The sequence below is a fragment of the Varroa jacobsoni genome, unplaced genomic scaffold (genome assembly GCF_002532875.2).
Source record: "Varroa jacobsoni isolate VJ856 unplaced genomic scaffold, vjacob_1.0 scaffold_494, whole genome shotgun sequence".
In the NCBI taxonomy this organism is placed as follows: domain Eukaryota; kingdom Metazoa; phylum Arthropoda; class Arachnida; order Mesostigmata; family Varroidae; genus Varroa; species Varroa jacobsoni.
This window is the reverse complement of record NW_019213396.1, coordinates 34,722-59,881: the sequence shown is the minus strand read 5'-3', so window position 1 is coordinate 59,881 and position 25,160 is coordinate 34,722. Positions and strand designations below refer to the sequence as shown.

General features: G+C 40.3%; 1 protein-coding gene, 1 long non-coding RNA gene and 6 other non-coding genes across 32 annotated transcripts in view; 7 read left to right on the top strand and 1 right to left on the bottom strand.

Annotated features, from left to right (window-relative positions):
* LOC111260931 (uncharacterized) overlaps positions 1 to 11,280 on the top strand; it is a 173,582-nt gene extending 162,302 nt beyond the window's left edge. For 19 of the 25 annotated variants that reach the window (XM_022834057.2, XM_022834055.2, XM_022834056.2 and 16 more), the window contains 8 exons: positions 661 to 735; positions 2,092 to 2,422; positions 2,943 to 3,713; positions 4,505 to 4,957; positions 5,841 to 6,133; positions 6,386 to 6,706; positions 6,963 to 7,505; positions 9,220 to 11,280. In XM_022834057.2, the coding sequence (XP_022689792.1) occupies positions 661 to 735; positions 2,092 to 2,422; positions 2,943 to 3,713; positions 4,505 to 4,957; positions 5,841 to 6,133; positions 6,386 to 6,706; positions 6,963 to 7,505; positions 9,220 to 9,306 (2,874 nt within the window). In that variant the 3' untranslated portion in view covers positions 9,307 to 11,280. Of the gene's footprint in view, positions 1 to 660; positions 736 to 2,091; positions 2,423 to 2,942; positions 3,714 to 4,504; positions 4,958 to 5,840; positions 6,134 to 6,385; positions 6,707 to 6,962; positions 7,506 to 7,878; positions 8,362 to 9,219 lie in introns of all 25 variants that reach the window. The other 6 variants (XR_002680646.2, XR_002680645.2, XM_022834072.2 and 3 more) reach the window with 6 other exon arrangements.
* Positions 11,281 to 16,163: 4,883 nt separating this feature from the next.
* On the top strand, positions 16,164 to 17,925 carry LOC111260930 (uncharacterized). Its single transcript, XR_002680644.2, has 3 exons — positions 16,164 to 16,321; positions 16,969 to 17,072; positions 17,709 to 17,925. It is a non-coding gene; the product is annotated as an uncharacterized LOC111260930 (long non-coding RNA).
* Positions 17,926 to 19,292: 1,367 nt separating this feature from the next.
* TRNAP-AGG (transfer RNA proline (anticodon AGG)) lies at positions 19,293 to 19,364 on the top strand. Its single transcript has one exon. It is a non-coding gene; the product is annotated as a tRNA-Pro (tRNA).
* A 452-nt stretch (positions 19,365 to 19,816) lies between these two features.
* On the bottom strand, positions 19,817 to 19,898 carry TRNAS-AGA (transfer RNA serine (anticodon AGA)). The gene has a single exon. It is a non-coding gene; the product is annotated as a tRNA-Ser (tRNA).
* A 718-nt stretch (positions 19,899 to 20,616) lies between these two features.
* On the top strand, positions 20,617 to 20,698 carry TRNAS-GCU (transfer RNA serine (anticodon GCU)). The gene has a single exon. It is a non-coding gene; the product is annotated as a tRNA-Ser (tRNA).
* A 1,422-nt stretch (positions 20,699 to 22,120) lies between these two features.
* Positions 22,121 to 22,192, top strand: TRNAC-GCA (transfer RNA cysteine (anticodon GCA)). Its single transcript has one exon. It is a non-coding gene; the product is annotated as a tRNA-Cys (tRNA).
* Positions 22,193 to 23,434: 1,242 nt separating this feature from the next.
* On the top strand, positions 23,435 to 23,506 carry TRNAD-GUC (transfer RNA aspartic acid (anticodon GUC)). The gene has a single exon. It is a non-coding gene; the product is annotated as a tRNA-Asp (tRNA).
* Positions 23,507 to 24,979: 1,473 nt separating this feature from the next.
* TRNAD-GUC (transfer RNA aspartic acid (anticodon GUC)) lies at positions 24,980 to 25,051 on the top strand. The gene has a single exon. It is a non-coding gene; the product is annotated as a tRNA-Asp (tRNA).
* Positions 25,052 to 25,160: the final 109 nt, after the last annotated feature.

Below are 25,160 nucleotides of genomic sequence, written 5' to 3'. Positions count from 1 at the left end.
TTCCGTATTTGACCGTTGTCTTCCTTTGCCACGGAGAGGGAAAGAGATAGCTCGCGTGCGCAGGTTATTCATATGCTAGCACACGGAGCCGCCCGAGATCAGGAAGCGCGGCCTGACAGGCAGCATAACTTGGGCCGGCATTTCAATGAGCGACAGTCGAGTGCAACGCTACAGTAGGGTGGATAGGTCAATGAATTGGTGCTTTGTTGTAGCACTTTCCAAGGTAAAATTTACGTGCTCGCAAGAGTTGCGTAACAACTGAGTCGGTTCTCGTGAGTAGTGCAATGCGGCTTGACAAGACGAAATACTTTACAAAAAGGCCAGGATTCAGAAGAGATTGTATGTGTCTGCAGTACTAACGACTACAGCTGTTTCCTATACGTTACTGGTCCGCAGCTGACGAAGGGCAGAAGGTTTTTGTTATGTGAGTTAATAGCTACCTCCGGCTGAGTAATCTAGAAATACGAGCGAAGTTGTCCTTGTGCGCGAGTGACAGTTAGCGGGATCTAGTGAAACACGGAACGTTACTAACGTGAGTTTTGTACTTTTTCTCTACTTCTGCTGTGGCTACTGCTGACGTGTCGTTTCTGCTGCGGCAATTTTTTGTGGTGGTCTTCCACTGGTCGTCGAGTTACCCCTTTCGTGATGGCTGTGACACAGGGCAACAAAGCGAAAGCGAGGAGCACGTGCAGTGCGGGCAGCCTCTCCAGTATGCTTAGTTCCGAAACGGACGAGGTAAGTTAGCTCACTCTTGAAAAATCTGCAGAGAATTGGACATTTACTTGACAGTGCATTACTTAAAAAATTTAAATAGAAAAAAAAATTTCTGCGAAATGCTGTTGAGAAATTCAACGATACGATTGCTTACTTATAAATTCTGCATATCGCAAAAGCTTTGAATAATAAGCACAACACTCGTATCTAATTCTCTGTAAGATTTATTAGTCTTAGTAGATCAGTTTCCCAATTCTCAGAATTTCTACTGATATTTGTTTGTTCTGCCGTATCAGTAAGACGGATTAATTCGGAGTGAAATTTTTAATCTGTTCATAGAAGTGTAGCTTATTAGTTATGGTATCTGATAGCCTTTTTTATCGTTTGATTACGGATTGCTTAGTGCATTGTACTAAACAGCATTAGGAAGTTGTGATTATTATAAGCATTTCTAACTTTCTTTTATATGGGATAATGCAGGCAAAAAATGGAAACTTAATGATAAATTTTTGACTAGTTGCCGATGAAAGAAACGCGGCCCCTTACAAGTCTGTTTCCATTTCGTACGCTAGCTCCTCTTCTCCCAAGTCAGCAGTGACGGGAAGAAGTCTAATTCCTAGTTGGAGTATTTCTCCGTTCCGTTCTCTACCTCAAGGCATTAACCCGATTTTGACGGAGGACTAAATATACTCTTGGAACTCCATATCACATATGCAACATTGAACCTCATACGGGACTGTGAGGGATCAAACGTACCACACTTAAACCAGTGAATGGCCGTCGGCCTGTGGGTAAAGGTGCTGATCTTGCTACTGACATCGAGCCACCCGTTTAGAATTAGCTATTAAAATTTAATTTCATACATATCACGCAATATTATAGAGCCACCGTTTTTGCTTGTTAGTATTAGTTATTTAAGGGATTGGGGTGAGCTTATGTTGTGGAATAGACTGACTAGTTTAGCAGTAAATGAATAGTGATTGCCGGCCAATTGAATAGAAACGTGAAGTTTGTATGCTGGAAGAAAGCTCATCGGCGTTCTTTCAAAGAAAACCAAATCGCTTGGGGAAAGATTAGTCATAACTTCAAAGGAATTTTCTGCAGCTCTTCTACGAGGTTGTCCGTCCATCGTCATGTCGCAGGTCCATCGTTTGTGGAAGAGAATGCAGCCGATATTACTTTTCCTCGGTATATTTGTATCTAGCAATAAGGTATTAGAGAACTTAGGACGAGTCCATATGTTTTGCGGTTACCACACCCACCATTTTACTAACCTCAGTTAGGCTTATGTTACTTTTTCTATTTATTAGAACGACGCCTCTTTAACACAGATCGTTGTTCATTAACATGACGCGTCCATAACACAAATCTTCGCAGGATTCACTGAGTGCAGGCGCTTCAAACAGTCAGCATAGTTCAGTTGGCGTTAGCGGAGGGGGCCAAAGCAGTGGCAGTGCCGTTGGGGGCGGGGGCGTCGACAAGGGCGGTCAGATGAGTCACAATGCGGCCCGTCACAAGATCGCCATCAAGCCCAAAAAGAACCACGGCCGAAGGAGGCCTGTGCGGGCCACCCCCACGGAGCCTTCCCTCCCTGCCACACCTGAGGAACGCACCACTCCGTCAACGGCCGACGACGAGGCTGCGATACCAGCGTACAATAATCAAAGCCTCTCAAACTCGAACTCGACGGCAGAGTTGTTAGATATTGGTAAGTTACAAATGTGTGCAGAATGGTATATGTCATATCGTGCTTGAATGATTACGAAACTTTTCAGAGGTAAATAATTGAGATCTGACAAAGTTTTCGAGTAAGTGATATCTATGAAAAGTATCAGTGTTTTGGTCAGTAATGCAAGTCCCTTCATTGATGGACCAATTTAGATGCCTTTCGCGGAAGTAGCAATACAGTCCATTGCTTAAATCAGCATTCACTAACCAAAGCGATACTGTCCCTATATATGTGTTTATGTGTGTCCTTATTATTGCCCATCTTCCCTTCGCCTTGCGTCCGCTTTGAGACGACAAGCGCGCGACGTGTCAACTCGTATGTCACTGAGATCATTTCTTGCGCCTTATTTTTCGCTTCGCTCATATATATATGACCTACCTACCTACCTACTTAGTAACCTAAGGCTTACTTCTCTCATGCCTGCCGATAGCGTGTGGTGCTGTTGCTTTTGTTTGTTTGTTTGGGCGTCCGTGTGCGAATGTGTGCCGTTCTTTTACAGAGACGAGCGGAGGGTCAGCTTCGGCGGTTTCTAGCCGCCCAATGTCCACCGACGAGGAAGTAGCCACAACGATTTCCCCCCTCGCGAATTTGTCAGCGACTCCCGTCAGCCAGAAGTCGTCCCCCCTTCCGGAGTGTAGCGGCAACATGCTCGTTGCTGGACTGCCGCAGTCCGCAAATGCCGATAACAGCAGCGGCGGGCATGGGAGCCTTAGTCGATTAGTTTCATCGCAGCAGCAGTCGCAGCAGGAGAAACGACGATCGGCAGCAGCCCTACTTGACGAGACGCCCGAGCCCGTCATAGTAACTCCGACCCATCAGGGTCAGACGTTGATGCAGTCGGGCCTAGGCGTCCAGATGTCAGATCAAGCGGACCTACTGCGGCAGTCAGACGTCAGTCCGAAAAGGCGGCCGACTGGAGGCGTGGCCATGATTAGCGTGCAATCAATTCAGGGAGCCCTGAACAACACCAGTAGATCGCTCGGTAGCCCAGTACAGCGGAGCAAAAGCATGAAGGTAGAGAGCGCGGACGGGTTCAGGGCGGGACAGTGTCAGAACGAACTGTCGCCGGGCGGTCGTCCCCGAGGCCTTAGGCCGGTGTCGCAAATAAGTGGCGATCTTCGGCCTGACCTTGACGTCGACACCCGCGACAATAAGGTGCCTCTTTCCGCCCAGAATTCGCCCGTTAAACGCGGATTTAACGTCAGCTCGGATTTCTTCCAACGCTCAAAGTCCTTCTCCGCCAAAGTTTCTGAAACACATCAAACTTTAGGTATGGCGGGTATAAGCGTCGGATATGTCCTGCTGGACGACATGAATATATATACATATGCATAGGAAAGAGTTTATTGCTACTGATAGGTTTTGTGGCATAGTTAAAATGTACGGTACACTTTACCTGTTTCGTATTAGTGGCAGGTATCCCTTAATTAACTTAGCCACTAACATCTTATTTATTAGTGGGTCGTTAAACACTTATGCAGGGTACATTTGTGCACAATAGTCGCTTCGTACAGCTTCACGTGACTCACCCGCTCTATAATACTGTCGCTACATTAGCCAATTATGTTGTTATTACTACGACATAAAGGAGAAAGCAAAGGGACAGAGGCGAGCGACTAGAGTATCTCGTCAAATGATTAGTAATAGTATGTATAGCAACGGTAATATTATAGTTTTGTCTCTATATGTTTGTTTACATCTCTTTCTGTGTGTGTGTGCGTGTATGTGCTTTCCTGCGTGGTCATCACGTATTAAATCTAACTCTAGCATCTCAAGTTTCTAATCTCTATCTGTGCATCGATTTAGTGTCCTAATCTGATCACCTGGTACTTTGTCTGATTTCTGTCTTGTGATTATCCTCTTGTTGTATCATCCTGTTTTCGTGCGCACACTATCGCCAATCAATCAACTGATCAATCAACTAATTCGTCGACCTCCGTTACGCCTCCTGCATCAATCAATCACTCAATCTTCGTTCTTCAATGCGTTCCGAATTGGTGTTGCCTCACATATCGGCTCGATACCGAATCGGTTACTCGAATGGGATGAATTCGTCTACAGAAGGACCGAACGGAAAAGAATTGAACAACCCGATTCAGATTGATGAAGTTGTTGTCGCCGATGTACGAGAAAGTATCAAGAGCTTAGAAAGACGAAAACAGTGTTCTCCCACTGGACTAAACAGCATCCAGAGCGGTGTTCCGTCAACCATTATCACACAAGGCCCCTCAGTTCTTGTCGCAGGCACAATGCCGGCTGTGGTAAACGTTGCGGGACGAATGAGTCCTGCATATTTTCTTCATCAACAACAGCAACAACAACAACAACAACAGCACCATAATCAGCATCAGCATTATTCCAGTGTGACGACCAGCATGGTTTCAGCGACCAGTAACGATCCTGCAGTGGACCACCAAGGTAGTCGAGCTGATGCGCCTACCTCTCCTCCGGCGACATCGCCGTGCCAAACCTCCATGCCCCCGAACCCCTTTGTGCAAGCCCGCATCTATAAAGGTAGCTAGTGTGTTAGGAGAGCTTAATTTAGTGCTCCCTTCTGCCGAGATTCCCACAGACATCGCAAAACCACGCCACTTTCCACTGCTGCTTAGGCCACCTGAGTAGCTTGGTTTGTCCTCTAGCATTCACAGAACAAAAACCTCTGAATGCAATGGTGAAAAGTGGACTACAAAACGATGCAGAGATGCAAGCGACAAATGGAGCATGACTGAATCATCATGAATATACCTGTAGTTCGTTTCAGTTTTAGAGCTCGTAAACCCGTAACTTAGACGCAGTTATGAAGCTAGAGGGTAAATAACAATAATGAAACCTACAATAACTTTAGGAAATTCGTCAGAACGTGTGAGAAGAACTGTGTCCCTCTTAAACCTTATACGTCATTCTTTCTCATCGCATGTTGTAACCGTTTTCTGATTTTTTCGGATCTGAATGAACTAATCTCAACGTAGACATAAAAGTAATAAGAATTCTTGGTACATTCAAACTTAGAGCACAGATTAGTAGATGCGGTTAGGTACAACACGCTGGTCCGCTGTTTGGCGATGTTACGCAACATTATCTTTGCATATGAATTTCCTGACGACTATTGAACAATGAATACATTTTTATTAGAATTACACACTGTAATTACTATTAACTCTAAGAGTAAATTTAATACAACTGAGACTCGAACCATATTTCGTTGCCTCGCAAAAACTATAGGCATCTATTATTATCCAAATTACCCAGAGTTTTTTTTTATCTCCGAGATTTCCTAGACCACAAGACCGTCTCACTTATAGAGCCTTTCCTCCTTTTCTTTGAAACGAATCGGTATTTTCAAACTATGGGGTGTTTTAACTTTTCCTGTCGTGTGGCTGTTCATACGATGTATTAGGTGCACGGCGTCGTGAAATCGATGACGAGAAGGACGACAAGGTAACGCTTGCGGGCAATGGTGCAGGGCAGTCATCTGCGTTTGCAGGTTCTGGTGCCAAAATGGGGCTGGCGGGAACTGCAGGGGTTGCGGAAAGACCCCGCTCCGAGCTGCTCGAAGGCGTCGAATTGCGGCGGCCAAGAAGCGTCCAGACACGCCTGAGCCCGGATGACGCCTGTGGAAGCGCCCAGCCAAACCTGCAACAACAGCAAACTACAACCAGCTCCTTCGCCGGGGAACCCGAGCTTTTTAAGGTTAATCATAATTGACATAAAGAAAAACATCTCAGTGCCACGCCCTTGTTGAAAACAGTGAACTTAGTTGTAAGCTAATGGTATTCAAGGTGTAGTGCAAAAAATTCTGGTAAGCTTAAGTGGAAACTAATAGGATTCATATTCCCGAACAATATTGGTGCGTGTGTATAAGTTTGTTTGACTCATTTGAGCGCAGTCTACTTCATGGAAGTTTTTTTCGTCATTCGTACTGCCATTATTCTCCCATTGCAGGTCTTTGCAAGACGTTCACTGAAGCAAAAACCGGGTCCACACGTGGAGAAGCAAGATACTGAAATGGAAACGGAGAAGCTCGTCGCTAGGCAACAGGAAAACAATGACAAGGATCAAGCGCGAGAGGGCAAAGTAGCTGGTAATAATAACACTAACAAGTCTACGATTCCTCAGGTCAGATCCGTTACTGATGCCAAACGTATTAGTGAGCCATCGGCCGGTCAAGGCATCGACCATTCGGCCCCAGCCGGTCTGTTAAGTGGCCCTAACTTAACATCCGTCGAGCTGTTGCCCAGTAAAAAGGAACTAAATAAACTCAAGGTATGATCCCTTGCTGGCATTTCCTCCAGTGAAACGTTGCTGGCCGTTTTCTAATTAACTAGATTGCCATCCACCATGATATGGCTGTGATATGTGTAGTTTTTGATGTGGCAATTGCTTCTATTATTTTAAATGTAGGTGACAAGGCGTGAACAGTTGTAAATGTTGCAGATACGATATCACTTACCGTTCGATTTAACACGAAGAACTCACCATGACACATTACTGTGAATTTGCATTACAATTTTATCAACAGATAGGAGCGAACGTTATATCCTCGAAAGACAAAAACAAAGAGTCGTTAGTTGCTTCTAACCAGGAAACTGGCGGCTCCGTGTTGGAGCTTCGACGCGAGGCCGATCAGTTCCGTAGGCAGCAGTCGCTAGCGCAACCCCCTATGAGTCACCAGCCCGAACCCATCAGTCCGGGTGGCCGGGTGGGGCAAGGTAGCTCGCGAAGTCTTCACATGTCCGCACCCATCGGTCAGACAGGCGGAAGCCAGCATCAGACTGGCGAGACGAAGCGTATTTCGGCAGTTTTGTTGCAACGAGCCAGCTCCGTAGCCGTACGAGGAACTGAGGAAAATGCGCAGGAGAATGAGCAGGCACGCACAGGGACCGGTACTCAGGGTAGTGATCAGCCCGAATGGCTGCAATTGGCACAGAAGAAGCGCGAGAAGCGTGAACTTCAGGAAAAGATGGATAACACATCGATGGGAGTAAGCAACGCGGCTAAAGTTCAGGATAGCGCTTCGAATAACAGACTAAGCAGTAGTAACAACTTCGTTAACAGTCAGGAGGTAGGCATCTCCAACTATCCAAATGTAATGTTAGCGTCCCACTAGCTTGTCGGAACACGCTTATAAATAAATACCCAGTTATGAATTTATTAGGGATACCTAGCCAATTTCGTACAGCATGAACAGGTTGCTTCTTGTAACAATATAGACTAACAAAAATAGTAACTAACATATGTAAATTCGTTTTAGTTTAATACAATTCTCTTAAACGATCCTAAAAAACAGAAAATTCATAGAAACATCTCGTTCGGTCTTCTCGACCTATCCTAGTCTAGCTTCTCAAATTAAATTCAGTATAATCATCTATATACAAATTACCTATTGATTGACATGTTATTCATTTTGTTTTGTGATTACGTGCTCCAAATCGCAGCGGCCACTCAAGAAGCTCATATCACACTTCAACAAATAATGATAACTCTTAACAAAGAGAGTAAGATAATATAACAAACACAAAATAACAGAATCACAAACCTAACAGTACAATTTCATCTTCACCGCAAGTTTTATCGATCCATCATTGATTTTCCTGTCCTTGTTATTACAACAATACAACATCATCTACAAACATTCGAGCTGGCCCTCCGGCCAACCAACTGACGGTCTTCAGTTTAGGGTCCGCAAGCCGTCGTCGGTTCATTAGTTGACGACTTCAATACGCCACATGTGTGAGGAGTAAAAGTGTGATGTGATGAGCGACTGCGATGCGAGTGTGGTTCTATGTGACTGGCTGTGCGCGGATACCGTCAACGACGTGATCATAGTAGACAAGAGCAGCTGGAACCTAGGGATCAACTGCACCAAGAGCATCTGCCATTTTTAAACAAAAGAACGACAGCTGCCACCATACTTGAGAGTAGGTTAAGAAGCCATTTAATCTGATAACATTATATTACCCGACCCTGCAATCGCGCATAGATGTACGTGTCGTCTACCCTTTCCGCTACTGCTGGACATTGTGACTGTATGGAATTCCGTTTGCATGAAAGCCATTTTGTTCTACACGTTCGTTATCTTTCGGTCTCCTCTGTGCTGATAGTCGGGCGTGCTGAATCCCTGTTCTAAAGAAACGAAAATGTCTTGTGTTCGCAAATACATTTAATTGATTAAGGTATTTACTTCGTTTTATTAGAATCTAAGATCGTCTTCTATTATACAACGTTTCTTTTGTTTTTATAAAGCGTATCGTCACACGTTTTGCACAAACACGAGAGGTGCATGCCTTTATTTTCTATCGTCAGTGACTTTGTTTAGATCGTCCTGATTTGTGTGAGACTTACTGGGTGCAACTTCGAATTGTACATCAATGATATGGTTGAAGAACTGTCGCCAAGCTCTTCACGTAATCCTCGTTACGACGTACCTATAAGCGAACACATATCTTTAATATTAATCTAAAAATTACATCAATATTAAATACGCACTTTCATTTCACCTATTTCAATCGTTGCTATATTGCCGCATCACACCACGTACTAAGGTCTAATTAACAGTGAGCCATTCTACAAAATTTTTAGAAGATTTCTGTTATTACAAAGTCGTATACTGCGCTAATAAACAATACATTTTCAACGTATGGAACAATTAAAGTAGTGTATGTAGTGTCTGAGAGCGTTTCGTGTTCCTTTGTTTGCTATCTAACTATAATAACCCCTGATTGTTACAAATTACGATTCTATGTTCTTCCGCTAACGTCTGCTACCAATAATTACAGGCTTCTTCAGCAAAACCCTCAGCGGGGCTGAGATCATCCAAGGTGCTCGATCTCGTCTCCAACTTCCAGAAGCTCCAGATGGCGTAAAGTCACCTAAGTAGTGATAATAAAAACAGCTGCAGTTGATAGCCAACGTGTGAGAGATATGTACGGTGTACTCGCTATAAAAGCAACTGTTCCACGCGATGGCGGCGGCGGCGGCGGTAGCACCAACAACAACAGGTGTAGGTAGATGAAGATGATTGAAGAAAATGCGATCACTGCCTACCGAGTTCTACCGAGCGAAATCACTGCCACAAGCCGTCTCCACAACTGATACGCCACATCAACGTCGAAAGGCTAGGAGAGACTAGAGCTAGGAGAAAGAACAACGGAGACGAGAAGAAGTTTCAATATAAACGCCCTAAGCATTAAACTTCCTTTCTAGCGACCTGATTCGAAAAGATGCAGCGCCCGTGCATAATTTGAAGCAGGCGTCGGCGACATCGAACCAGTGTTCAGCTTCAACTTCAATAGCGAGTTGAAGACCGTCTGTTGTAGCCAGGAGGAGCTTAACTAAAATTAAGGCAGTTCATAATTGCTGAAGAAGGAAAACTAGGGCCAAGATGCAGATGTAGTTAAGCGATGGCTGGAACGGCAAACATTTAGCCTTCGCGTAATACGAGTTGATCGATCATTACAACTATTTCAATATAGCTTGCGGCCATCCTGCCCTATAAATATGTACATACGATTTATTATTATACCACATAACAGGATCAAATCTAGTAAAACTGCGATCTACATGCACACCGAATATAGGGTATAACGATGACTATAATTGCAATAAGACCCAATAGCTATTTGATCCATCGATTTCTAAATAGTTGACACTCTGCGAAGTAAGACGAAAAGATGAATAATACGACAGGACTTAGCTAGCTTATACTACATTAGGACGAGGGAACTGGGAAGGTGGGGAAAGATTGACACGAAGTTTGGCACACACTGGCTAACGGTTTTACGGACAATATTATGCCATAATGTCGAGATGTATCTGTACATATATATATATATATAGAGCGCGAAAGAGTGAGAGTGTTTGTGTGTGTGCGAGAGGGAGGGAGAGAAAGAGAGGGTATAAAGTTCCCGTACTACAAGATACTGTCGGCAAACGATCTTTAGTAGGCGAACTAACACAACAGATCCAATTAATGACAAAATCTCGAAAAGATGATCACCTTTTCCATTTTAGTCTAATCGATGAAAACAACCTGCCCTCCACAATCCCGTGAGTACGGATCAGTGCAAGAAATGAAAGAAAACGGACAAGCAGAAATATAGGAGGTATCTTGCCTACGACTAACGTCGATGTACGTTCGAGACTGTTGTTTGTAGAGGCTTCTCCCCGGTTTGTAAAGGATGCGCCCTGTAACTGGAAAATCTATGAAAGAGAACAAATATATAGGAAGACCTGAGTGGCGGCAATGATTCCATTCATTAATTCATACGCTGTGTATGTGATCACTGCTTCCAATTCTCCTATCAATTCTGTGGTTATTACCATCACGGCTTGTATTCTAATTATGATTGTAGTAATTGTATTGTAATAACTGTTCTTATCCGACATTACGACAATTAAGACGAAGCCAGCGACATCTGGCTTGTCGTTGATAGTAGTCGACGATCGCCGATTATGTACTTCTAATCAGTCCACCGCTTCCTCTTGTGCTTCAAACGTTATTAATGATTCTATCAGAAAAAAACAAACAAAGAATAGAGATCCGATATCTAGAATTGTTCTCCGAAAGTACTAGAGCACAGAACTTCATAGAAGTAGGACAACACCAATTCTAGTGGTTGATAATATGCTAAGGAAAATGAATACATAAACGTCAAACAAGAGGAAGGGAAAATAATAACGATGATATTATGCTCTAGAAAAACGCCGATGTCAACGGCGGATGTAGAAAAAAGGGAACAAGGAACGTACTTGAGGCAGACACGCATCAAGAAAAACAATTGTAGAAATATTGTGTGTGTTTAAACCAATAAAACAATGGCTAGACACAGTTAACTAAACGTTGCCATCTATCTATGTACCTGTTAGAAGGTCAGGAAACAGCGGGAGAGAAAACACAAATTAGGATGTTAAGCCCATTCTTGGGGACTGGGTAGTGTTTTAGATGAGATTGATGATGTTTATTAAAAGTGAGATTACGAAGAGTTCACAGTTCATAGTCGAAGCAAACAAAACAACCTAGTTCTGGTTTTTTGTAGCATCAAGTTTTTTTTTTTCAATTGAAGGTTTTTCCCCATAATTTGCGTAATGTAATAATGTTAAAAAATAGGTAACAGACTCTAATTGGGTTTCTAGGTCTCTAGTTGGCAAGTGGTCTGCCGAGCTTTTTTGAAATTCAGCCAATGGCAAGAAGATCGGTACTGCAAATCTTGCGTTGCATACAGCTGTATTCTGTTAATTTTCGCCGTCAACCAGATCCAGTAACTGATTGATTTATTGGCATATCGATGTCTTTCATACCTAAAATATATGCATCAAGGCACAAGAATATCAGTATTTCGTGATTAGTTAGTCACATATATTTTGTACATCATCTTCTCTGGATTTTGGCGCCATATGGAGGTTAAAGTAGTTTGAGGGTAGAGTGTTGACATTTCCGTTTCTGATCAGAACAACTGCACCAGGGTCATCTTCGCTTCCTATAAGCTTGCAAAAGACGAACATAACGACGAAGTTGCGGATGACCTCCATAGGCGTGTATCTACTGCCGCGCGAGGATTCAGTACTGATCGACTGATTGCAGCACTGACCAGACAATGATCATAATAATGGCAGTACTCAAGTACTATTTGGTTGTCTACTGACCTGATACTGATCAATGAGTCTACTGGTGTACAAACGATCGAATTTATCCCATCTATAGCTATGATATACATAAGGGTCCTATGATAACTGATGGACAACTGAAATTCTATATAAGAATATGTAGCATTATGTCTAGATGCTTAAATATGAGCTGGGCTCAACTTCTCGCTGATTGTCAGTCGATTCCTTTTGCAAGTTGCTGGTGAAACAATGTGATCAAGATAACAACCCGCCTACTTTTGACCAAAGTAGACCCAAATGAACAATTCATTCATTCATAATATGTTGAACTAAGTTACTCACACAACCCGTCAATATATACTCGACACAGAATATATGGGGGTAAGAAAGACAACAAAAACTTCCTTGTCTAGTTTATTGTTTGGTTGGTTTGTACAAAACCCGAGAATCCAAAAGAGCAAATAGAGCTAGTAATTAATCATTTACTTAAAACATTGAGTTCCAGCCAGTTGTCCTGATTGCAGTGGTGTCTTCCTTTGCCTTTCCATTAGTATCAAGAGAATGAACGAGCTACTTTTATTAACTTGAATAAATAGAGTATCTGTAGGGACTACAGTCTCCTTACTTGAGTTATTCATGAAGGTCTGTAAGTCTAAAATGCAATGTAAATACGCTGACATGGCGATAGGGTAGGCCATCCTCTATTACCGGCTGCATGTATACTTGTAGCATACATCAGTCTAAGGTATATATGTCAGTCGAACGGTCTCCCGGTTCTATTTGTAGTGTATATCGACACGAACCGGCACAGTGTGGGCGTAGGCCAATAAGCCCAACAACGAGCATGGTACAATTGTCGGATGATAAAATATCGGTTATATAGGGTTATTCAGGGCATTGGCAAATTTGAATAGCCGTTGGCCTACCCCGCCATTAGCAAACTAAATTAAATATTTACGGTAAGTATGATATCTACAACTGAAAGCTAATTGAGTATCCTCGAGCACTAATAAGTTTAGTGCTGAAAATCATAGGTCACTAATGAAGTCTCTGCTCCTCGAAAATCAAAACATTGGAATCCATCAGAAGCACTGGGCAGAAAGCCTTAAGTAAAACAACAACACAGCGATAAATTGGCGGACGAGGTGATTACGTTTTAGTACTCTGTACGGGGGAACAAGTCACTGTGGTCACGAGAACTTCTCGCCTATGACAATGAAGTGCTCAAGTAAGTTATGCAAGACGTAATTGTTGTTGCGTACACGAGACACGTGTTTCCATGTATGTTGGACCCAGTTTTGGGGGCACCATTTTCTGCTTCGGTTGTTTATCCTCAGTGTCTTCGTTACAATCTCATCACATGCATTGAGGAACCCCGTACCGAGCTGAATGGGGCCTATCATTCATGTTCTATTCAGGAACTTCCGTGATACCCACAGCAGCTCATTCTTCGGAGTGAATTTTGGGGTATATTCACCTCCTCTCTGGTGTTCAATCTTTTAACTTCCGTTCACGAAATGATTAAACCAAAAATGAACTGTTCCTTCATTCAAGGGCAGTACGTGCTGCTATTGATCTTCAATGGCATTTACCGTCTAGAAGATAGGGACTCCATCACTTAGCGTCCATTTTCAGTGCTAAATGACATGAGGGCACTCGATCAGCCTACCGTCATAAACAGCCGCAGGCTTGCCAGATATGAACATATCGTAAATTTCCGTTGCTACCGGGTGTCTAGTTTTTAAGTGTTTTTCACATTAATTATCATTTTATTGCTGTCCTACTTTATCATTTAGCTTAAATTAATTCTAGTTCTTTTAATATTTATTAAAAAAATAACTTTTATAACGGTAAATAATTTATTTGATGAAATCTCGTAGATTAATTGCAGTTAGTTCAGTGTCAGTATGACCCAGTTCTATTCAAGCTAGGATTGGTCATCATCACATGTTGGCATTTAAGAAAAACACCTTGTATAGATATAAAGCGATTATTTTGTCCAGCGTAATTATTTACATTTCCGTGTTGTTATTTTCTGAGATGATAACATACGATCGTTTGCCTTCCAGTTAAATCCAAGTTTTCCATTATGTGTTATCGTTGGAGTCAAATATTCATGTGGTCACTTCCTAATGAAGGTCAATTGTAAACGATAAAAAGAATGAATGGTGTGGAGCAATTTGTAGGCCTATAGTAGTACCATGTTTTCCGACTTGGCGTTCTGTATACACAGTTTTCCTCTAGGCGGCCTTATTGCAAAATTTCTAACTAACGGGTTTGTTTATCTACAGTTTACCTTAAATCACGTAAATTGCCCCAGAGTTGCATCGCCATGTGATGAACGCGTGCGATCAGTCCGTTACGACAATCAGTAATAAAGAATACCCACTTTTAAGCGTAACACCAATAGCAACGTCCAAATATGACTGGCTTAATTATCGGCTGCGAATAGTATTAGAAACGTAGCCGATGGAATTGTTGTGGTGACTTTTTTTTGCCGAAAAAGGAACGCAATTTTGATTGGGCTGTTTTTGTAGTCTGTCCTGCGCTTGCACCTTACTGCCCTCGTGGATCCGCTACCATTTATCGCAGCGACAACGACCAGCGTAATACGAAGACCTTTTTCATCACCAGAGGCAGGACTGGCACGTATAGATTTGTGTATCGCATAGGCACAAAACACTCCTCTAGCTCGAAGTTTTTCATAAATACCCTACGTGCCGTATGATCATAATTGGCACCTCGTTACTTCACACTGTCTATTCACATTCCTTCACAACAAACTTCAGACATTTCCTTATTCGTACTAGTATAGATACGCGTCGTCAATTATTATGCTGCAAGTATGATACCAAACATCAGTTGAGTGGGACGTGTGTCATACAAATCAGGCGGACAAATAGCGGTTTAAAGGGCCATGTCCTGATAGTACTTTGCCTCGGCACCTGACATGATTTCCGGGTGCTACCAAATCCTGAAGGACTGTTTAGCAGTTATGCAGACTAAGTAAGCCTGCGGGACCTGTTTCACGACCATGTATAGTTGGCCATGAGCAAAAATACTTTACGCTGGCCATTATTAAACCAACGTCTGAAAAATATGACCATTTATTTAAGGTGTATGAAACAGTCTGCGCACCTGGTGTATATTCGCTACGATATTTAAATCTCATATATTTTGTTTAGGGGGGTAAGGCAATATAACAGGAGATCTAGAAACACTAGATGGCAAACGCGAGAACGTGCTTCGAAATAACAATGTTGGCTTGCTTTTCTGGGAATCTGACACGCGTCAAGGCATGTGTACAGCAGTTGGGATAAATAATAGGCGCTAACTGTCGAACTTATCTAACGAGCGCGTAAGTCAAATTAGCGATTTTGGGTCGACAGAATACAAGAGTGCCGCTACGACCGCACATCGATGATGGAGGTAGAGGATAGCTTATTAAAAATATGGAATGGTTGTTACAATAATGGTTCTTTAAACATGTAAAGCAGTTATGGAGATATATAAGACCGCATTTCAGCCAAAAATCATTGGTCAGTCGAGGAAAATACCAACAATTGATACAAAGAGAATGGTCTTCTATATTTCACGATTAGGTAACGAAAATCTATACAGGTAGCGTATCCAAACTACAGCAGGATCGTGGATCGTTTAATCCCCAGCTATATTCCAGTCATATATATATAAATGTATGACTAGTCTACTCGGCTCCGCATTGTCGAAGGATTCGTGTAGCAGATTAGTTGGTGTGCTGAATTTTTGGAAGGTCAAAAAGAATCTTGTCAAAGAAGTTACGCGAGCTGGCTTGAACGCTGATGGGACCTATCTTATTACCAAGGCTGTTTTTTTACAACTGTAGTACTGCCTCCAAAAATGCTTGGGTGTAGTTCTGCTTGTACAGAGGCTAAAGCGCTTCTCTGCCAGGGGCCCCGCACATATTTCGTACTGTTCCTATAAGAATGACGGTTTAGAATTAGTCTACCGAAAGTCCATACTCGCTATATATATATATATATATATATATATATATAATTAGCACGAACTGGGCACCTCATTCATGATTCAATACGCAGAACGTTTTTTCATGTAGAAACTTTGCAGTGATGTTTTAGTCACCACTGGAGCGTTGATAGCGTGTACCCCACAACGTACTTTGTCAGTGGGTAGTGAGGCATTTTCTATATACATACATTAGCAATGCGATAATCCCCGGCGGAATCGAGGAGCTTTAGAGTGTATACGTGCCCAGCTCCTTACACAGCTTGTCAGGTATATATATATATTTGTCTCCTTTCGATAGTGTATCCTTCTTAATCAATCAAGCGTCTGTATTGTGGTATTAGCCAGTAGTGCGCTTTTATATGATCTATCGTATAATTTACTAATGTTTCCATAGCTCCTTTTGTTGACCTTCTATAACCGTTTGAACACTGACTAGGCCTTTAGGCCTGGCCAGTGTTTAAAAGGAACATTTTCTTGATATCAATGCTATCACTTTTGTTTTAAAAATTGTACAATCAAATTTAGTGCACGAAATTGACATCAGTTTTAATCGAAAGGAGAATCTTACCTTGTATAGTTTCCCTATACTATTGAATGTTAATAATGACCCTACGAATATTTTTATATTGATTATTAAGTATTTTTTAAACCAAACATTCAGACTCTAGGATCAAGTCAACGAGACCATACAACGCTATGCTACATTCTATATGGCAAAAGCAAGCAATGTCAGTAGTTGAAATGAAGGCGTCTAGGAACACTAAGTGTCGACAGCATCTTTGCTTCTTTCTCTATGTGAAGTGATATGTATTATAATCCTAAAATTTTTCCTAAAAGGTATCCTTTATTTTATTTTGGGCAGTAAATAGTTTTAAGCTTGGCATATGCTATAAGCCTGTATTTCCTAATTTTAGGTGTAAGCCACATAGTCGTCGTCGTCGATTCACGTCCAATAGCTAAAGCTAAGCAACATGGAGTCCGGTTAGTGCTGCGAAGGAAGACCGCTTGGGAATATGAGGTATTGATGGCATCATTTTTCTATTTTTCTATATGTATTAATACTACCTAGGAATATTTTTTGTTTTATATCGATGAATTAATTTTCTGAGTAAACCTTGACCGTAGGAGACATTAGGCATTTCTTGATTCTAGGTTTAAGCCATCGAATAGTTGTCATCGTTTATCTCATCATGAATACGCTGGTTGTTGTTCGACTACCGAGTGCATAGGATGTCGAGTCCGCATGGGACTTAGAAAGGAGACCAGTCCTACGACACCAAGTGTGCACTTTTTTTTCTATATCAGTTAGTATGAAATAGGACTCTAGGGCTATTTTTAATTTGTACTTGTTTTTATATTGATGATTAAGTCATTTTGAAAGTAAACGCTGTCGGTAGGAGATACGGTGTCTTCTTGTATTTTTTGAGTTTACGTGACCATTATTGGTCATGAATGAGAGACCATTATTGGTCGTACAGGGTTGTATACACTGGTTCTCGTTTGATCAACAAAGTTAACCAACGAAAAGTACCTAAAAAGAGACCGGAGATACCGCATATTGATAGCATCTTTTTCAATTAAGAAGGTGATAAAATAGATCAAATCGGTATCAAAAAAATAATCACCCTCTGCTATTTTAATGTTGAATACTTAGGCGCTTATCTGCGAAATTCAACCACGCTGGACCCGACCAGTGCCTGGAGAAAAAGCTACCTGGCAACATTAAATGTCGTTGCACCATTTTTATTGCAAAATTATCGTCGCAGTCGATTAAACCATGTTGAAGACGTCAGTTTCCGTCTAATCACTAAAATAACGCAGTTAGGTGTTGAATGATCTTCACATTTAATAATAAAGCGGACATCGAACTGCTTTTCACGAAACCACTCAATAATAAATATAAAATAATAAAAAACTACTAATAAACTTTTTCTAAATTCATATTTTCATACAGTACAATTTATATATATGCATAAATCTTTTTATATATATATCTGGATAACACCTATATATATATATATATATATATATATATATATATATATATGTATATATATAGGTGTTATCCCAGGTTTAGTTTCGATGAATGACATCGTATGGATGCGTATATTATCTTCTGCGGTTAGTGTTTGCTGAGTATATTCGATGCACAGGAACTCGCTATGATAGAATATCGATTAGCAAATTTACGTTGGATCCTTAATAACCCAACAACTTAATAACACAGAGTATATTTTACTTTTGAGTTGGGCGCAAAGTGAAATGATATTTATAAACACAAGTACTTGTTAAACATTACGCTTTTATTATTAAATCACGCACTTTATCCTTTCAGGATTTGTTTAAAATTAAAATGGAGAAGACTAATCTCGATAGCTTTTTTTTTACATAAGTTTGGCGTATATACTAAACCTTCTTCTTCTGCACGCTTTTAGTTTCTCTATCGTATTGTAGAAAACATATATTAATGTTTAATTATTAAGAGTCCTGCTTTCAATTACTTTTCACAACGTGTCCTTTCAAACAGTTCTAACTAATTTCATACTATCACCGAACAGCCAAAGACGCAGACTTTATATTACTACTACCGTTATTCAAATGGTCGTAAAACAAAAATCTTCTCCGGTAATATCCTTATTATTAAAGTTTTTATCTATTTTTTCATCATCATTTTTTTAATTATTATCTATAGAGCTTATTTTTTCATTATTCACAATCACATCAGACAGCAATCCATTGCTCATTTGACTTTGCTTTCTTTTTTCCTAAGGTCTTAAAGTAGGAAAAAGCACTGAATATATTTGAACATTCACGCCATCTTCAAAAGCGTCTTTATGTTTGATATTGATGAAATCTGTTTATAATCGCTTCTATTTTTCTCGTTTCATGTCGCTAAACACGCTAAATCAAATGGTATATATTTCATGTGTGGCGAAAACTAATATGTTAAAAACTCTGACTACTGATGACCCAATACAAAGATCGAATATAAACTTTCGGAAACTCGTTGGAAAAATGTCCTTATTTATCACCTGCATTGTTTAGGTATACGGCGATAAACCTATGAGCTACCATGTCAATTTACGATATTACCGCAAAGCATGTTTCTAAATTTCTCAGTCGCTGTTTCACTACTACGGTACGATACGATAGTTGTTGATAAAAACTGTGAAAAATATTCCACTATAGCAGTTGATGTTTATGATGAAGAACGAACCTCGCCTCGTAATTTACTCATGGCTCGTTGGTCTAGGGGTATGATTCTCGCTTAGGGTGCGAGAGGTCCCGGGTTCAAATCCCGGACGAGCCCGCATTTCATTTTTGATCCCCAATCAGTACATGCATTAACTACATTATCAAAATTTGTAAGTACATATCTTGATACATTTTCGCATGTAAAACATGCTTAAATAATTACACTATTAATAATCTCAAAGTACAAATCATCGTCGTAGTGGTTGAGATTCTTAGTTGAGTCCGCACTTGAAGGACCTTACAATAGAGGGGTCGTAATTTCTCCCATTCCTATTTTGAAAATCACACTTACTCGCAAAAACAGAAGTAAACATTAGGTTCAGTTTCTTTATTTACGTGGATACATGTTTGGAATTTCATATCTTCCCATCTTTGTATCCTCAAACTCTTCCGACTCGTAATCAATTACCGGCAACTACAGATTAGAATTGTTTAAACATAGCATACGCAGTATGGAAAGACCTGTAGAACAGTTTTCCTAAAAATTTTTGTTCGGAAAAATATTACCGCAGCCGACAGGATTCGAACCTGTGCGGGGAGACCCCAACAGATTTCTAGTCTGTCGCCTTAACCGCTCGGCCACGGCTGCACATCAACCCATGATGCCATCGCTTAACTAAGGTTGTACCGATAGAGCAACCCAAATTAGTCGATATGTCAACAAGCTCTTTCCACCAATTTCTTTCCAACTGCAAGTTTACATCTGCCTTAAATACATAAAAAGTCAGTAAACTCTTGAATAGCCGGGTTGATACAAGTCGGAATCCATCATTTTTTGATAAGCGAATGACCACTAGCGGCGCGTGCGCTACGATGGTCAAGTCGAATCGTGTAACTGGCTATTAGAACAACATCAAAAATCACATAGCATATTATAATATTAGCTCGGCATTATTTTCTTATATGTACGATCTCTTATCCTTGGCAGAGAGAGCATTTGTTTATACTAAATTATTAGCATATAGCTCGTTAATTATAATTACCCAGTACTGGAAGTACCTTTGTTGTCATTGCTTCAGTAGGAATCATAAAGCGATACAGATATTAACCTGTTCATATACGGTTATAGAACATGTCCCGTGTGTTAAATGAAGAAAAGCCATTTGAAAAATAACGCAGTGGCATCATCCATAGGCTTCCACGGGCTTCACTCCTAATCAGTTGATAACGAATTTGCAGGTGTCTCACTATCAATTATAGGTCATAAATAATATAGGTAAAGTCATTTGTTATTAATGTTGATAAATTTCAAGATGCATAAAGAACATCTCTGATTGAAGTCGAATTGTGGAGACCTAATTTCCCATGACGAGGTGGCCGAGTGGTTAAGGCGTTGGACTGCTAATCCAATGGGCTCTGCCCGCGTGGGTTCGAATCCCATCCTCGTCGAGAACCTTTTGCTTCGTTTACCCCATCAGCGTTGCTAGGACGATAAAGTAGTGCCCACATATTAACGTCACGAAATAACAGCTCAATGGATATTGGTAGGAAAAATCATGTCGGAAACAGATTATTTGTTTTTTTTTATCTATCTCATCTTAAACAAGCAAATAAATTAACACCCTTAAAGGTGCTACCCGCGTCGTATCCGATCGATTTGCTGAAGTTTAGAATGTACTTACCATATAAAAAGCTTTGTACGTGCAACGTCGCAGGTTTGAATCACACACGGAGTCACATTGATAGAAGTGGTATCGGTTTCCATGGCTTCCAGCTGTGTGTAAACAGAGGTGGTTATTAAGGCTGCAGTTATCAAATTAGCTTCGCGCAGATATTCTTGGTAAAAGTTATGTGTCAAGTCTTAGCAACTGATTTTTAGATGACCAATGCTTGGAGCTTCCTGTGGTTTTCGCTATTAACGACAAAATATAAATGAAATTATAATGCAGTGAACTAAGCATTTTTGAAATTATTTTTTATTCGAAGCGCTCCCTAGTCTTTATTACCAGGGCTGGATTGTTGTGACTCTGTAAGAGACCACCACATATAACCCATAATTCTATGCTTTCCTTTCGATTGCATCAGAAAACAGCATATCGTGTTCTTTTTCTTAATTTACATCGGAACAATTAACATTATCCAACATATCTTTATGTGTAAAGAACAACTTTCAAAAATTAAGTATCGCCTAGCCCTTATTTGTTAACTAAATCTAAACTAGACTATGTCGGTTATTGTCAACGGAATAGCACACTCAGGCAACATCGTGACAGCAGCTGAAAGGCAAAATCTGCCACTATGCATATTACTTCAGTTCATCCCATCGTACAATAAATTTAACTATACCCCCTGTTTATCTTTCACTTAAAAAAAGTGGAGCATCATCGCTGTTGTCTAACTGACGCTAGCTACAGTGTAGTCGGTTTGGCTGATTAGAGGGACGGTGTTATTTATCGCTCTTGCTTTTGAATAGATCAATCCATACGTTCGCGCTGATGCAGCCTCCATCGTCGGAGTTGCGTTTAAATCTAATTTGCAACTATCGCTTCCTAACAGAGAAGACTGAAAAATTACAACTTTTGGCCTGTCAACTCTACATTCTCTTTTCACAGACAAGTAGTCTAGCAGCATACGATGGCACATATATATATGACTACAACATGTACTCTCTTCATGCGGACGTACACAGCGACCTCCGATACACTTACTGTTTAAATAAGTGAATCTTTAAGGTACTTTATTTTTCGAAATCCAAAGTTAGTTTTGACATCGTGGAATATTCAAATAAAAGCAAAGCTACATTTTCGAGTTGACTATTGCAATGCTTAAAAACGTTTCACGAGTACGACTGAGATATATCATTCGCCATGTGGGGGTATAGCTCAGTGGTAGAGCATTCGACTGCAGATCGAGAGGTCCCCGGTTCAAACCCGGGTGCCCCCTGACTCCCTTTTATATCTACTCTTATTTTTTCCTTTTTGGTTATATTTTCCGCTAAGAATATACTACTCTCTTTATTCTCACCACATCTGTACTACATTATTATTAGAAGTAAGGTTAGCTAAGCTGTACACACATTGTTTTTCTTACCGGTCAAGGTACATTCTACACGGCACGTAAAACTGTGACCAAATAAATCGCCAACCAGAAATGTCACTGATAGATATCAGTGTTTTTAAATTACGAAATAGGTTTACACGGCACTGTGCCCTTAAAATAAAAGTTTTCGAAAGAAACAGATTAGTTCAGATTCAGAGTTTGTGCTCATGGAAACAATAAAGCAAGAGACTTATTCTTGAAATATTACATAAATACATATTGGGTAAGGCAATCATGTAGTTAACGAGTTAAACGAGTGAATCTTAATCATACATGAATAATGCTGCTATGTTAATTAAAGAAATCTATTTCAAAAATACGATGTACACAGCGGATTTTGCTAAGACAACTTGGCAGAAATGCGAAATGGGTACAAATAATCGATGTACGATTGTCAAAAAGGTCAGCTCCGGAGGGTAGAACTTTAAGAAGATTAACCCATTCGCTAGTCACTGCCAGCTGAACGCCTGTTTTTCAATTAACAATGTTAGTTATGAGTAAATTGTATAAATGATAAATAAGCTGATTTCTGATTTTTCCTTACTTATAAAAACGCTAACTTTCACCATAGTTATCGTAATTTAATGGGCGATTAATGTAAAAAACGCAACTTCATAAATTCTCCTCTCCAGTCGCTATGTACGTCAAATCATAGGCCGCTAATTTTCATTGCTTACCACGTATCTCATGCAAAATCATACGCTAATAAAAGCGCAACGATATATGATAATAAGGATATAAATAAAAGATAATAAATAAAGATGCCACCTTTTGAATCATTGTGCCACGAATGTAGCAATGCCATATTTTAATACATGATGTCCAATTACTTTTTTTTAACCTTAACCTTATAGCTACAATCCTAAGGTAATTATGAGGCAGACTTACTTTTATATTTACCAATGCCTACAGTCATCACCTCCCTTATACTAAGTTAATGTGTGATATGTAATGATTCTTTAGCTCTTGCTAGTTATGAATCATATCGTAGACCTATCATAGATCTCCTTTTATTTTCGTCCACTTATCTTGATCGAAGGGGAAAATTTGCATCCGATTTCACTACTTCGCGTAGCGTAAGTGTGGTCCTCGTTAGTATAGTGGTCAGTATCCCCGCCTGTCACGCGGGAGACCGGGGTTCGATTCCCCGACGGGGAGTACGTTTTTCGCAGGAGTGTCTTTATTTTCCGGTTTGCAACTATGCATACTGAGAATACGGTTACAGTCGAGGTAAGGCTAACAATTGGGTCATCTTAATCAAAAAACCTCGTTAAGCTTTGATAATCGGATGGAAAATCGGATTTGGCAATGGGAAATCACTACCTATAAAGGATTCTTGGGCGTATTTTCTAACTTTATGACTCGCATTGCCCCTTGTAGCACCCGTTTACTAACGTCAAATTCTTACTTGTCAACAAAATGAACATTTCTAAACAATCAAGTAGTTTAGCGTTATAGACTGCATATACGAATTAATGTTTCAGAACAGATGCTTAATTCACCCAACTGTTAGGATCATCTAACAAACAACTACTAGAAATGTGTAGAAATGCTATGATTGACCTACCAATTTTAGAGGACTTTGTGCTATGTGGATACGTGACATAGTGGACGTGCGTCTTCATTGCTGAGAACAATGAGTTTATACAAACTCAAATGCAGGAATGATCAGGGCATCTGCTGTCAATACAAATTCGAGGAATTCGTGTCAACAAACGCTATAGCAGTTTTCATCAGCCAAAAAAAGTCCAAATATGAATAATAGTTTTTCGAAGTTTTCTGGAACGTTTCTGGTCCCATTAAACTGCAAGTAGGAGATGACATGTCTCATAACCGTGAAATATAGGAAAAACTATTAATAAAAGAATAAACTAAAATCTACGCCATCGTATCAAAAAGCACAAATCAGGTTTTTCTACAAAGTCGATATTTTCATGTTACATGTAAGTATAAATAATTTTATAACATATATTTAGGCGCACTTTTAGTTTAAGCTACAACAATCGTTAGTACATACAAGGTTGGACAAGTCATCGAAGGGAACTTATCAATTAATTATCGACGTTCCAAATGCATTTTTGTATGTATACGTCAAATGTAATAGTTTGAAGTAGTAGTAATAAAACGAAGTGAACATACTTTTATTACAAATAGATAATTATAATGATTGTGACAAATTTCCCTTATGGATATTAATTAAAATAATTTTTATCGGTTTATTCAACGAATTTATCAGTTTCTCTTATTTTGAAAGATTTCAGGCATTTTAACTATACTGCGCTCTTCCATTCAATAGCTTGCCCCATAGAATTTTTGATAGCTGAAAAGCGGCCGGTAGCTCATCATTGGTGGTTTCGACGACTGAATATTGCAACTATTATGATGATATTATTTCTTGCGTCTAAACGATTGGCATGATTTAAATGTTCTGATGGAGATTATTGTACAGAAAATCCAAAAATCATAAGATTTAGCTAGATTACCCTCCGTGTAAAAACTAAAGTACCGAATCACATTTCTTAGGCTGTAATAAAAGTGTAAAACATCCTAGTGGTACTTGAAAATTACGTTTGAAATTGCTCAGTTTGTACTTTTTCGAGCAGCGTGGCTTCTCGAAACGATTAGACGCGTTCCTCGTTAGTATAGTGGTCAGTATCCCCGCCTGTCACGCGGGAGACCGGGGTTCGATTCCCCGACGGGGAGAAAAACCTTTTACTGGCTAATAATTCCACAAACGAAAACAGAAAAACACCTTACAGGAAACACATATACGTCATGTAATCAACAATACTTATTCACTGGCGCATCGTTT